This window comes from Thermothelomyces heterothallicus (assembly GCF_042370625.1).
Source record: "Thermothelomyces heterothallicus CBS 202.75 unplaced genomic scaffold P884_scaffold_19, whole genome shotgun sequence".
In the NCBI taxonomy this organism is placed as follows: Eukaryota; Fungi; Ascomycota; class Sordariomycetes; order Sordariales; family Chaetomiaceae; genus Thermothelomyces; species Thermothelomyces heterothallicus.
The window spans coordinates 108,364-121,792 of record NW_027192580.1 but is presented as its reverse complement, the minus strand read 5'-3'; the positions used below and the strand labels follow the sequence as shown (position 1 = coordinate 121,792).

General features: G+C 57.0%; 2 protein-coding genes across 2 annotated transcripts; one reads left to right on the top strand and one right to left on the bottom strand.

Moving 5' to 3' along the window:
* Positions 1 to 519: 519 nt before the first annotated feature.
* P884DRAFT_271250 (uncharacterized protein) lies at positions 520 to 2,029 on the bottom strand (the record flags this gene model as incomplete). Its single annotated transcript, XM_069442423.1, has 8 exons — positions 520 to 556; positions 604 to 761; positions 908 to 911; positions 1,132 to 1,156; positions 1,186 to 1,281; positions 1,590 to 1,674; positions 1,795 to 1,818; positions 2,027 to 2,029. The coding sequence occupies 8 exons, from the start codon at positions 2,027 to 2,029 to the stop codon at positions 520 to 522; spliced, it is 432 nt and encodes a 143-aa protein (XP_069295762.1).
* Positions 2,030 to 5,780: 3,751 nt separating this feature from the next.
* P884DRAFT_247057 (fungal-specific transcription factor-like protein) lies at positions 5,781 to 8,635 on the top strand (the record flags this gene model as incomplete). The annotated part of the gene is made up of 3 exons (XM_069440481.1): positions 5,781 to 6,187; positions 6,259 to 8,301; positions 8,407 to 8,635. Exons 1-3 carry the CDS (start codon positions 6,015 to 6,017, stop codon positions 8,633 to 8,635), a joined length of 2,445 nt encoding a protein of 814 aa, XP_069295761.1. The 5' UTR covers positions 5,781 to 6,014.
* Positions 8,636 to 13,429: the final 4,794 nt, after the last annotated feature.

The following is a 13,429-nucleotide window of genomic DNA, read 5'->3' as shown; positions in this document are numbered from 1 at the left end:
CGAGAAAGACCCATCTTCCAAGGCAAAATGACACCATGTCATACGGCACCCGTATCTGGCTCTGTTCGCGTTCGGAGCCGTGATCGTGGAGACTCGAGTCTCGTGTCGGATACGTGGTGTGCCGTGAGAATGTTGAGAGCCGGTCGGTCAGGACGAGGAGATCGAGGCAAACCTCCTCAGCCGAGGCCCTTTCCTTCCCTTTCTCCTGGGGCGGTTCAATATCGCCGCGACAGTCCATCACGCATGCTGATCAATGCGGTATCGCGCCGGTCTCACGCACCCAGCCAGACAGCGCGCACCACACCATCTCACCTCCATGGAAGCAAGTCAGATGAGCCATTGGGTGGGTGCATGAGAATGGCAAGCGAGGGGCATGCAGTAGGTTAGAGGGGCCATCCGAGACCGAGCTTGAATCCAAGGCTCGGGCATTGACGGCTAGAGCTGGGTTTGGGGAAATTGTTCAATGGGCATTAGATTGTCTCACCCAAGAAAAAAAAAACCAAAAACAACAACACACAATCAATCCGGGATGGCCGGACTGTGAACACGCATGCACCTACACGTGGTCCATCAAATTCTCCAAGACCAGAGGGCAGCACTTACGAGCCGTCGCCGGCAGTCGATGGGGCTTCCCCCTCGCCCCTGCAGGCTTCGAGAAGTTCGGAAGCGTCAAAGCGTACACTAAACACTCGGGTGTGGACAGGATTCTTGTCTGTGCGCTCGCTGTCACAGATCAAAAGGGGAAAGAAACGAGTGCTTGGCTGGTTGGGATGGCAGTTAATCTGGCGTGAACCTTTCAAAGTTTTGGCTGGTTGATGTGCTTGGCGCCATCAAACATTTGGGGTTGTCCATTCGATCCTCGGTTTTTGCCTGCGGGGAAGAGCTAGTGTATGTAATCCGTACATACAGTACTGTGTAGCGTAGTGTGTGCAATACTCCCTACAGAGCACTGGGGGCCCCGATGCCGAAGCCCTGCCATCATTAAGCCGCCTTGGGTATGGCCGCTTTCTTCGCACAAACTTCACCGTCACAGGTCAAGCCTTCCCATATCTTATAGACAAGGGTCTAGTTATAGAACCTGCCGGGTTGTAGTGAGGTAGGAGTCTACTCCGTACGGACTACACTACATACACTAGTGCGTAAACCGTGGCGTACACTACAATCAGAGTAGTGCGATGAACATACCTACCTCGTACGAGTTGTATTTGGCCGAGCGAGCCGCCGCTTCAACCTGCCCACCACACCACGTTGTGCACAGCACGCTCACAACTGCACCTCCAACTGCATTTGGCATGTGGCTGCAGCTGCTTTTTAAGAATAGCAAGCGGTGTACATACAAGGCGCTCTGGAGCGATATCGTGGGAGGTTAACAAAGCATATCATACGTGGAAAACTTTCATAAGATAATCATCCCCTCACCACTTGGCGGCTAAGCCGATTGATCAATGCCCGGCTCCAGATTCTCCTTCATGTTGTGGGACAACACACGAAATCTAACGGCTGTAACCTCAAAATGCCACCATCCTCTATCCCAGGGTTGGAGCCGGGTGAAGTCGACGCAAGCTCAGCGATCGGCGCCAGCAGCTTACCTAACGGGCGAGCGATGCTCAGGTCGAGGCAGGGGTAGCGCAGCCGACCGACGCTAGGCTCGCTTTGCCGTGATTCCAGGCGTTCCTGCACTCTTTATTGGACAATGGAAATGTGGAGAAGAACAATTGTCGAAGGAGCCGAGATGGCAGGGGCCGCAGGGGCTCGTTCGGGTCAATGTGCAAAACCGCTGCCCGCCCGCCATACCCGCTCCACGGCCAGCGTGGACCGCTGCGCAGAGCAAAGGTAGCGAACATACGCAGTAACTAGTAATCCGCACACTATGTAATCCGTACACTAGAATCAGAAGAAGGGGGCACCCCACTCGGTGCCTTCCGGTCGTGCTTGGGTTGTCTGACTGGCGTGACGGGTTCTCGAGCGGCGGTGTGTAGGGACACTCGGGCTCGTTGCCGGCCGGGCAGTGCCCAAAGTTACATACCATCATCTCACTGTCTAGCGTGTCCGCCCAAGCGTGTAACAGCCCAGAGGAACACCGATTTATACTCGCAGTAAGTATCCGTATGACAGCATAATAAACCGACTGCAACGGAGAGGCGCACGTGGGGTCTCTCGTTCGAGTTAAAAGGAAGCGAAAGGAAGCGTGCATGCATGCCGTTTCAAGATTGTTTTCAGGACTGAGAATGACGGGGACCAGGAACGTGGATGTGCAAGCCGTCTTTCCGAAGCCACTTCGAAAGCCACAGGTACTGCCCCACTCCCTCTAAACAAGGCACCTTCCTCAACTCGGGCAAGCACTCACTTCGACTGTGCACACTAACTATACACTAGGGCATTTGCTCGAGTCTTCGCACACAATTTTCCCCCCATCCCGCTGCCGACACTGCCAAACCGAACATTTGAAAATGATTGATGTTACATGCCCGCACCCTCGGCACGCCATCTCTCTCAAATTTCGGCCCCGGCCATTTGGGGATGATGCACAGATCCACTCATCAGTGCGCTATGGCAGTCTTCTGCCCCGACTTCTAGAAGGCGGCAGCTGAAGATCGCCGTCGCCCGGGCCCTGCGCTATGGGCGATGCCTGCCAGGATGGCTCGCTGACTCCAGTAGCTCCGTACACTACACTACACTAGCAGGGTCCCCAGTCGAACGTGGGGCCCTTTAGTTAATCGCTTCGGTGTGTTGCCGAACCCCGACAAGTTTTCCAGCTACTCGGCCGCAGGTGCAGCGGCTCTGCCCTGGCCACTTCGATCTCGCACAAAGTCAGGGATCTAGCGGAAGCTGTGCAACATACATGTAGAGTATGCACGGTGGATGTACATTCATACAAACATACATACATATATACATACACATGGACTACTCAGTACTTATTCAACCGCAGGAGTGTACTCCATACACTAGATAACACACTTTCAAGAAGACGATCATTAGGGCAAATGATGGTTGATCTTCTAACCTCAGATAGCAGTAGCGATTCCGTTTCGATTCTCGTGCCCCACGCGCGGCAAGAAAACAAAAACAAGTCATGTCACCAGTTGACCAACCAAGATGATGATCAAGAAGCACAGACAACCCGATGCCATCCTGCCGCCAAATTTCTGGTCGAAACGCTGGGAAAGGGGCCTGCCACTCCCAGGACGTTGCGTCACAAAGGCACGCGGCAGTTCCGAAATGACAGGACACAAAACGGCACAAACCGAAGACTGGCCGGCATCCGTCGTGAGTTCGAGGCCCAGCGAACGAACCACTGACGTGAGCATTCCCACCGAGAGGGATAGGCGAGACGAGAAGGAACAGTGTGGACCAGGAAAGACTCTGTTTCGCAACCGAACCTTCCCCTGCCGCGCGGAATTGGGGGACGCTCGAGAGTGGAGAGGCGGCTCGGCCGGCTCCCACCAGCCCACGGGTCCCGCCTACCGATGTCGTTCGAACTGGGCCTTCAAGACGGGTTCTCGGTGACGACGCGCAGTCATGTGCCTTGTCAGAAGCCGAAGTCGCCATTGGCTTCATATATCCCATGCCGCTATCTTCCCGCAGCTCGACTCCGGCGCCCCGCAGTACCACAGCGGACCATCAGGCCAGAACTTTGAGGTCACTCATGGTTCGGCCGTGATCGTCACAAAAGGCCGTCCGGTACGATGCGTACGTCTTTCTTTCGTGAGTGCGGTCGGTTGGAGAGGGGGGTTAGATTAGTGACCGCATCCGGGAGCGTCGCAGGAACTGCCCGTGTCTAAGTTCATACATGCATACCTTACATACACATACACCCTGTAATGAAGGCCCTGATGACCGACAGGAACACGGACTGGAGTGCTGCGTCACCACCAGACGCACCGACTCCCGATTAGGCGCGACACGCCTGCTCGCCCAAACTTGCCAAAAGGTTTGGAGGCAGGCGCTCGAGCTTCCCGGTGTGAACGGTGGAGCTGGGAGCCCAAGACCCACACCACCACCACCCCGGACTTTTATTTTACCCCTGTCTGCCCTGATCGAAGGGGCGCCAACGGGCAGGATCCCTGGCGCTCGCCGTTGAGCAAAGCCGGACACCAATCAGACGACAAAGGCGCGACCGTCCTCCCCACAACCCGCCTTGGTACACTGGCACCCTGGATCGAGACGCCTTTGGGGCCGACGGTCCCTGTTTCCAGTCCTCCCCCAACGCCATCTCCACCGTTCTCCAATTCCCTCGCCTCGAAGGCGCCCCCCTCTCCCTCCCGGCCTGGACTCCAACGCGCGACAGAAACAGTGGTACGATTTGTGACGCGTGGAGCCGTCCCTCTCATCTCGCATCCCTCACTTTCTCGACGACGGCATCACAGGGGATGGGACGAGCGGCAAAGCTTTCCATAGCCAAAAGCTGGTGGTCGACCGACGTCAGGAGAATGAATGGGATGCTGTCTTGCCAATCTCCCAAAAGTGGCAATGCGGGTCTCCTGCAGGCAGCGCTCTCGCCTGTTATACTTTCACGGCCTCGGCATCCGATACTCGACTGCAACATCATCAGGGTAGTGTATTCGGCTAGGCAGTCTAGTGTAGTAGTGCACAAAGTCTTCGATTGCTTTCCGCGGGACAGGGTTCGAGAGAGACTCCAGTACACTACAACGCAGCCCCACGTGTAGCGTCGTGGGCCACCGCTGGCTGACGTTCACGTACTTACATACCTAGGTAATCCGTACATAATCCGTACACCATTCCGTACGGATACATCAGGTAATGTATGTACGTGGCGCAGGTACGCAGTACGTACCAACCTTGCTTGCATAGCACGGGCCGATGATGAGAAATAGGTACGGATCCGTACTTCGTACCGCGCGGGAGTGGGGGGAAGGCCACAACATCTGATAGCTTCCTCTCTCCATTCCCTCATGCACCCCGACCCTGGCGCTGAAACGCCGCCGCTCAGAAGCCGCCCACTGGCTGGCTAGTGAGCTCCGGGGCTGATGCTCCCCAGACTTGAACCTAACTTTTTTTTCTTCTTCTTTGTTTTCAATTCACACCCCCTCCCCTTCCGCCCCGCCCCTCTTCGCCTTCCCACCCTCTTTGCAAGTCGAGCTGCGCTACGGGATGGCGGGCGGCGGTGACCTATACCGAGCCTAACACTAATATGTAAACCCAGGTACCTGCGGCTCACTCATGCCTGAATTGTACCTGAGTGAGCAGCAGGCATGGTCCCTGCTGCTCACGGATGTCTCGTGTTTAGCTGATGCCAGCTCACGAGTGTGGACGGCATTGACCACGGCGGGTGCGCCCTGCGCCCCTGCGCCCCTCCTCTCTTCACCCAGCGGCAGGATGTTCGAGATTACCTCATGCGCTTGTTCGTGCCTTGATCAAGCAAGCTCTGCTGGGGTTGCATACCATGGCAAATTACAGTGGCATGGCTGGGGGAACGGGAATTGGGCCAGTCCCGCGCAAGCGCCCGTTACGCCACTGCAGTTGCTGCACTCCCCAGCTACAGAGTACGTAGTAGTGTAGTAGCGTAGTACACTAGACTACACTAAGGGAGGCCCGCAGAGAAACTTGTTCTCCACTTCGGGGCCGGCCTGGGCAGCCGACCATCTTTCCCAATTTCGCTCTCTCCCCACACTTCCCGAGAGCCCCATCCACAACTCCAAGCTGCAGAGCATCGAAGTAGATATTTATATAAGTCTGCATCTGCTCCCCATGTTTTCGCCTCGCACCGTCATTGCCCAATGTCTATCTTTACCACTGTGGCTGCTGGTCCCCATCCGCCGTCACGGTTTTTCATGTACAACAACAAGTTCCTGTAAATTCATCAGCCTCGTCACGACCTTCACACGACTCGGGCGTCACTACTTGGGCCGGCCCCCAGCATCTCACAGACAAGGAAAGGAAAAGAGAAGAGAGAGAGGGAGAGAGAGAGAGAGAAACGCGGAGAGCCAGTGATACCCATTGATACCCCTTGATACCCCCTTTCGGTCCTCAACAGAGTCTTCCAACCCGCCATGGCACCAACCATCCCAGTGCCCACACAGGGCGGCATGTTCCATACCTTTCAAGGAGTCACGCCACGCAAGACATCCACGGATTCACAGGACAGCACCAAGACCAACGGGTCGGGCACCGCCAAGAGGATAACCACACCACACGCCTGTGCCGAGTGCAAGCGGCGCAAGATGTAAGTTGTGGAACGACAGCGTTTGGAACTGAGACCGTCTGGGCGGGGACTGACCGAGGTCTTGTTCGCAGCCGCTGCGACGGCCAGCAACCATGCGGCCAGTGCCTCTCCAGCAGGGCACCCAAGCGGTGTTTCTATGACAAGCACCGGCAGCGGGTGATTCCGTCTCGCAAGACCCTCGAAGCCCTGTCGCAGTCACTCGAAGAATGCCGGTCCATCCTGAAGCGGCTGTACCCCAACCATGAGGTCCAGGCCTTGCTGCCCCTGTCTCGGCAAGAGCTCCTCAACCTCTTGGACAGGCCGGTCATAGATAGCTCGGTCGGCGGCTTGCCATCACCGCCCATCAACACCTCGCCCATCTCGGACCTCGGCTCGCCCATGATGCCCAAGTCCGAGGGCATCCTGGAGCAGCTTCCCTCGAGGGACACCGAATGGGACGAGGAGCGGAGGGGCCGGGATCCGATCCCTGCCGAGGCCGACGACATCAACGCCCTCTCGCTCTCGGTCGACCGGCAGACATCCTACCTGGGCGCCTCGTCCATCAAGGCCGCCCTGATGGTCATGCTCAAGGTGCAGCCCAGCCTGCGGCACACCCTGGCCGCGCCCCTGGGCGGCGTCGAGATCTCGCACAACTTCCCCGCCATCCGGCAGAAGCCGTCGGGGACCCAGAAAGAAGGCCAGCGGATCCCCTGGTCCTGGAAGGGGCAGACCCTGATCGACGCCTACTTCAAGCGCATCCACGTCTTCATCCCCATGCTCGACGAGAGCACCTTCCGGGCCGACTACCTCGAGGGGCAGCGCACCGACGCCCCCTGGCTCGCGCTCCTCAACATGGTGTTCGCCATGGGCAGCATCGCCGCCACGAAGTCGGACGACTACAACCACGTCAACTACTACAACCGCGCCATGGAGCACCTGCCCATGGACGCCCTCGGCAGCAGCCACATCGAGACGGTCCAGGCCCTCGCCCTCATCGGCGGCTACTACCTCCACTACATCAACCGGCCCAACATGGCCAACGCGGTCCTCGGCGCCGCCATCCGCATGGCCAGCGCCCTCGGCCTGCACCGCGAGTCCCTCGTCCAGTCGAGCAGCGACATCGTCGCGGCCGAGACCCGCCGCCGCACCTGGTGGTCCCTCTTCTGCCTCGACACGTGGGCCACCACGACCATGGGCCGCCCGTCCTTCGGCCGCTGGGGCCCCGCCATCAGCGTCCGCCCGCCCGAGTTCGGCATCAACGGGAGCCGCGACTCGCCCCAGCACGCCGGCATCCTGCCCCTGATCGAGAACATCAAGTTCTGCAAGATCGCGACCCAGATCCAGGACATGCTCGCCATCAGCCCCCTCCTCCGCACCGAGGACCGCTGCAACCTGGACGCCCAGCTCGTCTCGTGGTACAACTCGCTCCCCTGGCTCCTGCGCACCACCGACCCCTGCGCCGAGCCGCTCTACATGGCGCGCTGCATCATGAAGTGGCGCTACCAGAACCTGCGCACCCTCCTGCACCGGCCCGTCCTCCTCTCGCTGGCCTCGTCCGGCCTGAACCCGCACACGCAGGCCTGCGACGCCGACCTGGCCGCCATCGAGGTCTGCCGCGAGCTCGCCGCCCAGACCATCGACGACATCGCGCGGGAGTGGGCCCGCAACCAGATGAGCGGGTGGAACGCCGTCTGGTTCCTCTACCAGGCCGCCATGGTGCCCCTGGTCAGCGTCTTCTGGCAGTGGGGCAGCCCGCGCGTGCCCGAGTGGCTCAAGCAGATCGAGGCCGTCCTCGACCTGCTCGAGGTCATGGAGGAGTGGTCGCTGGCCGCCCGCCGCTCGCGCGAGGTCGTCTGGCGCATGTACGACGCCGCCCGCCAGCTCGTTGAGCAGCAGCGCGCCAGCGCCTCCCCGAGCATCCAGGTGCTCGCCGGCGGCGCCACCGCCGACGGCATGCTCATGCCCAGCCCCGACGCCGCCGAGGCGGCCGGCATGCACATGAGCCCCATCGGCCTGGAGCCCATCGACGGCCTCGGCCTCATGGGCCTCCTCGACCAGGGCGGCCTGTGGGGGGGCGACTTGGACGGCATGTACTGGTCCCAGCCGGGCGGGCCATCCCCCCCCCCTCCCGCACCGTTGACCCCGCGACAACAACAGCATCAGCATCAGCATCAGCATCAGCATCAGCATCAGCATCAGCAACAACAACGACAACATCAACAACAACCGCCGCACATTAGCCTCGGCAGCCCCGTGGACGAGTCGGCATGCATGGCGGCGGCGGCAGCGGCGGAATTTGCCGCCTACCACAGCCCCGTCGTCACCACGGCCGGCGGTGGCGGCGTCGCCAGCCCGCACGACACCCACGGCATGGTCCACGCCGTCGACTACAGCGGCCTCATGGGCCATCATCCTCACCAACCTCCTCATCCCCACCAGCAGGGCATGGAGTTTGGCTACGTCCAGTGAACCCGGGTACTCCTCCCTCGGCTCGGCCGTCCTTCCAATACTACTACCAACCACTGAGGCGGGCAAGGCAGCATCTCGGGCTCGAATTTTTATTTTATTTTATTCTTCATTCCTCTTCTTCTTGTTCTTCTTCCCTCTTGGGCAGACGTTTAGGATGATATGTTTGCTCTCTACTTTTTTCTTCGTCTTCGTCTTCTCCTTTTTTTCTTTCCCTTCTCTTTTGCCCTATACCCCTCCTCCTCGCCTACCTGGGTAGTAAGTAGTCTTGGGATAGGACTGTTCGGCCCGAAATGGGTGGGTGGCATTCTTCCCCGGGAAAATGTGGGGTGCAGCACAGAGGGAACAAAGCTGGAATGGAAAGGGGGATGAATGTGACGTCTCTTTTTTTAGTGTCGGTGTGTGTGTGTGTGGGTGTGTGAGGGTGTGTCGTTCGGGAGTTTTGGGGTATTGTACACCCTACCCCCCCCCCCCCCCCCCTTTTTTTTTTTTTTTTTTACTCTTTCTCATGATGACGGGCTGGGTTCTCGCTCGATGGATGACGGATATACCAGGAACGTTTTTTTTTTTTTTTTTGGTTTGCTCACGACCCATGTATGTGTATGTACATGCATTCGCTACTTGTTCAGGTTTGGCAGGAAAGGGGTGGGGAGGCGCGGAATTGGCAGGGCACGGCAAAGGGGAACAAAAGAGATGGGGAGGGAAAGGGGGGATTTCTGAGGTGTGCACTGGAAAAGGAGCGGTTCTGTTCTCGGTCTACCATTTACCATTCCCCGTCTATACTTTTGGCAAAATCAACTTTTGGCGTCCTCAACCATTGCACCTGCTTGGCTCACCTGCTTTCTGAAAACTCGGGGTAATGGGCGGCTTGAGATTGGGTAGGCAAAATTGGCGTGTGGTCCCTACTGTATTGGTGGAATGTCCCGAAATGGGAAGGCAGATTCAACTAGCCAAGGAGGGTATACCATGACCCGCATTCTTCCTCCCATACCCCTCCCCTCTCTGTTTCTCTCCGACCTGCAGCAGAAGGCACGATGCAGGACGCGTTCCCACAGCTCATCTTGAATGGTCTTGGACTGCATGTGATGGTGTCCGGACCAACCCGCGGACGTTCGTGGAAGGCTTCGCGAAGGGTTCTAGCGTAACGGCGACATCCAATGAGGATGTGCCGCCGCTGAAGGGCGGGCTGGAACCGGCCTTTTCGCTCATCGAGATCATCGCTGTCGTGGCATGTACAATACAGTACATACATACATAACACTACATCCACAGGACATCTACTATATCCTACGGTGCTCTATGGTGCATGTATTTGTGTGATATACTGTACTATGTGTATGTACCTACGTATGACATGCACTTTGAACATGAGCATTTCCCGGCGCTCAACCGTTTTTTGTGTGCTTCTCAATGCTTAGTTTCGTCGGCAAGCAGGCGGGCAAGGGTGGGAGGGAAGTCGGTTGCGGTGAGCGCGAAGGTGCCCTCCGACCAAAGGATCCGGCTTTCCACTCGGGTTCACCTTTCAAATGCAAAGGGAGGAAAAAAACACCGCTAGATTCACTCAGCCCGTTGACGGCGGCCGAATGTGAAAGATCCGGGTGGTGGGTCGCGATGGCAAGCTGGATGCTAGGGCCGACGCGCCAGAGCGCCAAGCGGTGCTTGGACCTTGGGCTTTACTCGTCGCGGCTGTGATCTGCGAGCACACCTCCACCATGGCTTCCTCCCCGTGATTGTTTCTCCAGTGTACGAAGTACCATCTTTTGATGTGGCAGGGAAAAGAAAAGGATCGGCAATCTTCTGCTGCTGCTGCTGCTGCTGCCTCCTCTGTTTGGGCTACGGCAGCCCTGAAAAAGAAAAGGTCTGAGCGTCACCCTCGGCGTCGTCCTCGGTGTTTGTTCAGTAATCTTTAGTTATGTATTCCGTACTGTATCCATACATACAGGCACCTCTCGGGCACTTTCGTTTTCGGATCCGGGATCCGGGGATGAGCTTGAGCCCCGCCAACCCTGATGAGCAGCCGCCACCACAAATCGTCGAGGGGACGGCATAAACATTTTGATGTCCCGGGAAGACGCACATGCCCAGTCATGATTTACCCTTTACCCCGGGCCCCCCTCTGCATCTCGAGCCCACTCATCGGGGGGAACATGGCGACGTAGTAGTCAAGCTCAGGGCTCAGATCCGACGAGAGCGTTCATCCAGCGGCCGCGGCATCCGATGTAGGTGAAATGCGGAGGGCGCGCGCTTGGCATCGAGCGAGAGGAAGGAAAAAACGGGTTTCCTGAAGCGGAGCAGGGGCGCCAACCAAAACGGCAAAAACCGATTGGGTGGCAGAATTGCTTCGGGATTTCGCATCGAAGTCGCTTGGCAATCTGGATCCGCGGCCCGTCGCGCAGGTTGTGTCACAAATGAACGGTTGCGTGTAATTACAGTACCGGTACCTGTACTTGCTGCCCGAACATGTTGTCAGCGTCTTGGCACCAGAAGAACTCGCATGCGAGAGTACCGGTACTTTGGGCGTACCTTGCTCTCCAAGAGCGGGGACTCCTGCAAAGTGATGTTGGAGAGTGCGGGGTAACCATGCACCCCAGCTTTGTGACCGGGGGCAGAAATTTGGCGATGCGGGGACAAGATCCATCCGCTCAGTTCGCGACTGCAGAGCCAAACCACCTGACCTTTCTAGCCGAAGGTGATGGAGAAGCCAACGCAACAGGCTCGCCTTTTCCGTTCTGTGGTACTCTGAACGCCCCGCTGCTTCGGGACGGTAACATAATTCGGCGAGAGCAAACGACCACAGGGGTTCCCTGGGACACTTGATTTGGGTTCAGCAGTGGATCGAGAATTGTGGAGTACTGTAACGACCTGAATGTGACCACCTCCGCAGTCTCCCGTAGTGTACTGTGTACATCCGTACGTCTGAACTACAGTAACCAAGAGACCTGACAGGCGCGCATTCATGTTCCCTCCCTCTCCTATTTAACCTTGGCGGTTATCAACCGATGGTGAAGCAGAGAGTACTTACGAACCAAAGCTCCACCTCAGCCTGCATTTGGCATCTCGTGGATCATTGCCGGTGACGTGTGGGGCTTTGCGAATGGCTCATGTGCCGTGAAGAGTGCGAGGCTACTCCGTTCTGGGCTCGGGCTTGTCCCGCTTCCATGTCTACGATTGTTTCCGGACGTTACGGCACACGGGAAGCCCGCCAGGTGCCAGGTGTCGACCTCGGACATCGGGACGGGGCCGGTCCTTGGCGGATCACGCTGCCGGAAGTTAGGTTGAAAGAGATCTGTGAAGTATCGGGGGTGTGTAGACAGCGGACGGTCGCAGGGTCATGGCGAGGCCGGACCTGACGGCACATTCCAATCAATGAGTCCAATCCCCCAAAAGCGTTCGGAACTGACTTTGGCATGGCCGCAATCTTTCTCGTCACGAAGGACCTTGTGTATGCGTAGTTTCCCAGGTGCTATCGGCGGTGCCGGCTGCAGTCTGGTGCGCAACGGTTGTGTGCGACCTGAATACTGGCACTTGAATTGTGTTTTTGGTTCCTTGGGCACGCTGGTATGCACACGCGGGACGGCTGCAGACCGGAAATTAGCAAGCTCGGCAGCTCTATTCTTGTTCCCCCGAGTGGTAACACTGACGGGCTGTTCAATTGAGCGTGGCTCAAGGACTCTTGGGGCATTGCCGGCCGCTTCTGGGAGTGATGGACTGCACAATAAACCTAAATGATCCAACATGAGGTGGTATTGCATAGGAAACACAGAAGCTGAATGTCAACTTTAGGCTCTGGAACCTGCAGGAGGAGTACAGAGTAGCGATTAATGTGCTTCCCTTCTCTATGTTGTGACCATTCATGGAAAAAAAAATTTTTTTCTTGCTGCAGGCAGGATTGGCTAGGGAAGTGCCATCGTGCCGCTTCATCAGTGTCGCCGTCGGGATAGGAGGAACCCATCATCCCAGAGGGCGCCTGCGATTGGGAACTCTTGCCTGCTCGGTTAAGAGCAACCAATGCCGCGCTGATTTCATTGCCGAAGGTCGGAAACCTGACTCTTAACAACCTCGGTCTGGCCATCTAGAGTCTTTCTTTAGAAACGGATGACAATTGAGAGCAAACGGCCCAACTTGGGGAACAGCATGCACGGCGTCAGAAACAAGGTTGATAATCTGGAAGTGCTGAGTAATAATCCGAGTTGAGAGATAGCAAACTAGCCATTTCAACGGGACTCTGGCAGGAGGACCAGGATAACTCCCTAGGCAAAGAAGGGGGATATCAGTCAAGACGAGTGTGTCAAATGAGCGATTATTGTTGATGGTTTCAGTTGTTTGTGGAAACAGTGACCAAATGACGATCCCCTTCCGTATTCATGGTTGCTGGTTTAACAAGGAGAGAGACGCGGATCTTCTCAATTCCCGGGAGTAAAAGAACATACAAAACACTATGTTGCCCGAGAACGTTGTAGCCGATTTCAGCAAAGTTGTTTCTCACCTGCGAGGCATACGTTTGCAAGCCAATATTTGTAGACGCGTGCTTTAGTGGTGTCATGAGTTGGAATTGTTGTCTTCTCTGTTTAGGTTGCGCTAAAAGCCCAAGCTAGAACAATCCATTTTATAGCTTGTACTACCTCATGGCCAGGCACGAAACTCCAACGTCGAAGAATTGTACGCAGCGTCACGACTGGTTTTCCGACATGGACAGACTACGCAGAATTCTCTGAACCCCAAAAAAAATGGACCACATTAATAATCAAGGCACCCACGGCAACCTCTCGTTGCTGTTCCCCCCCCCCCCCCCCCCCC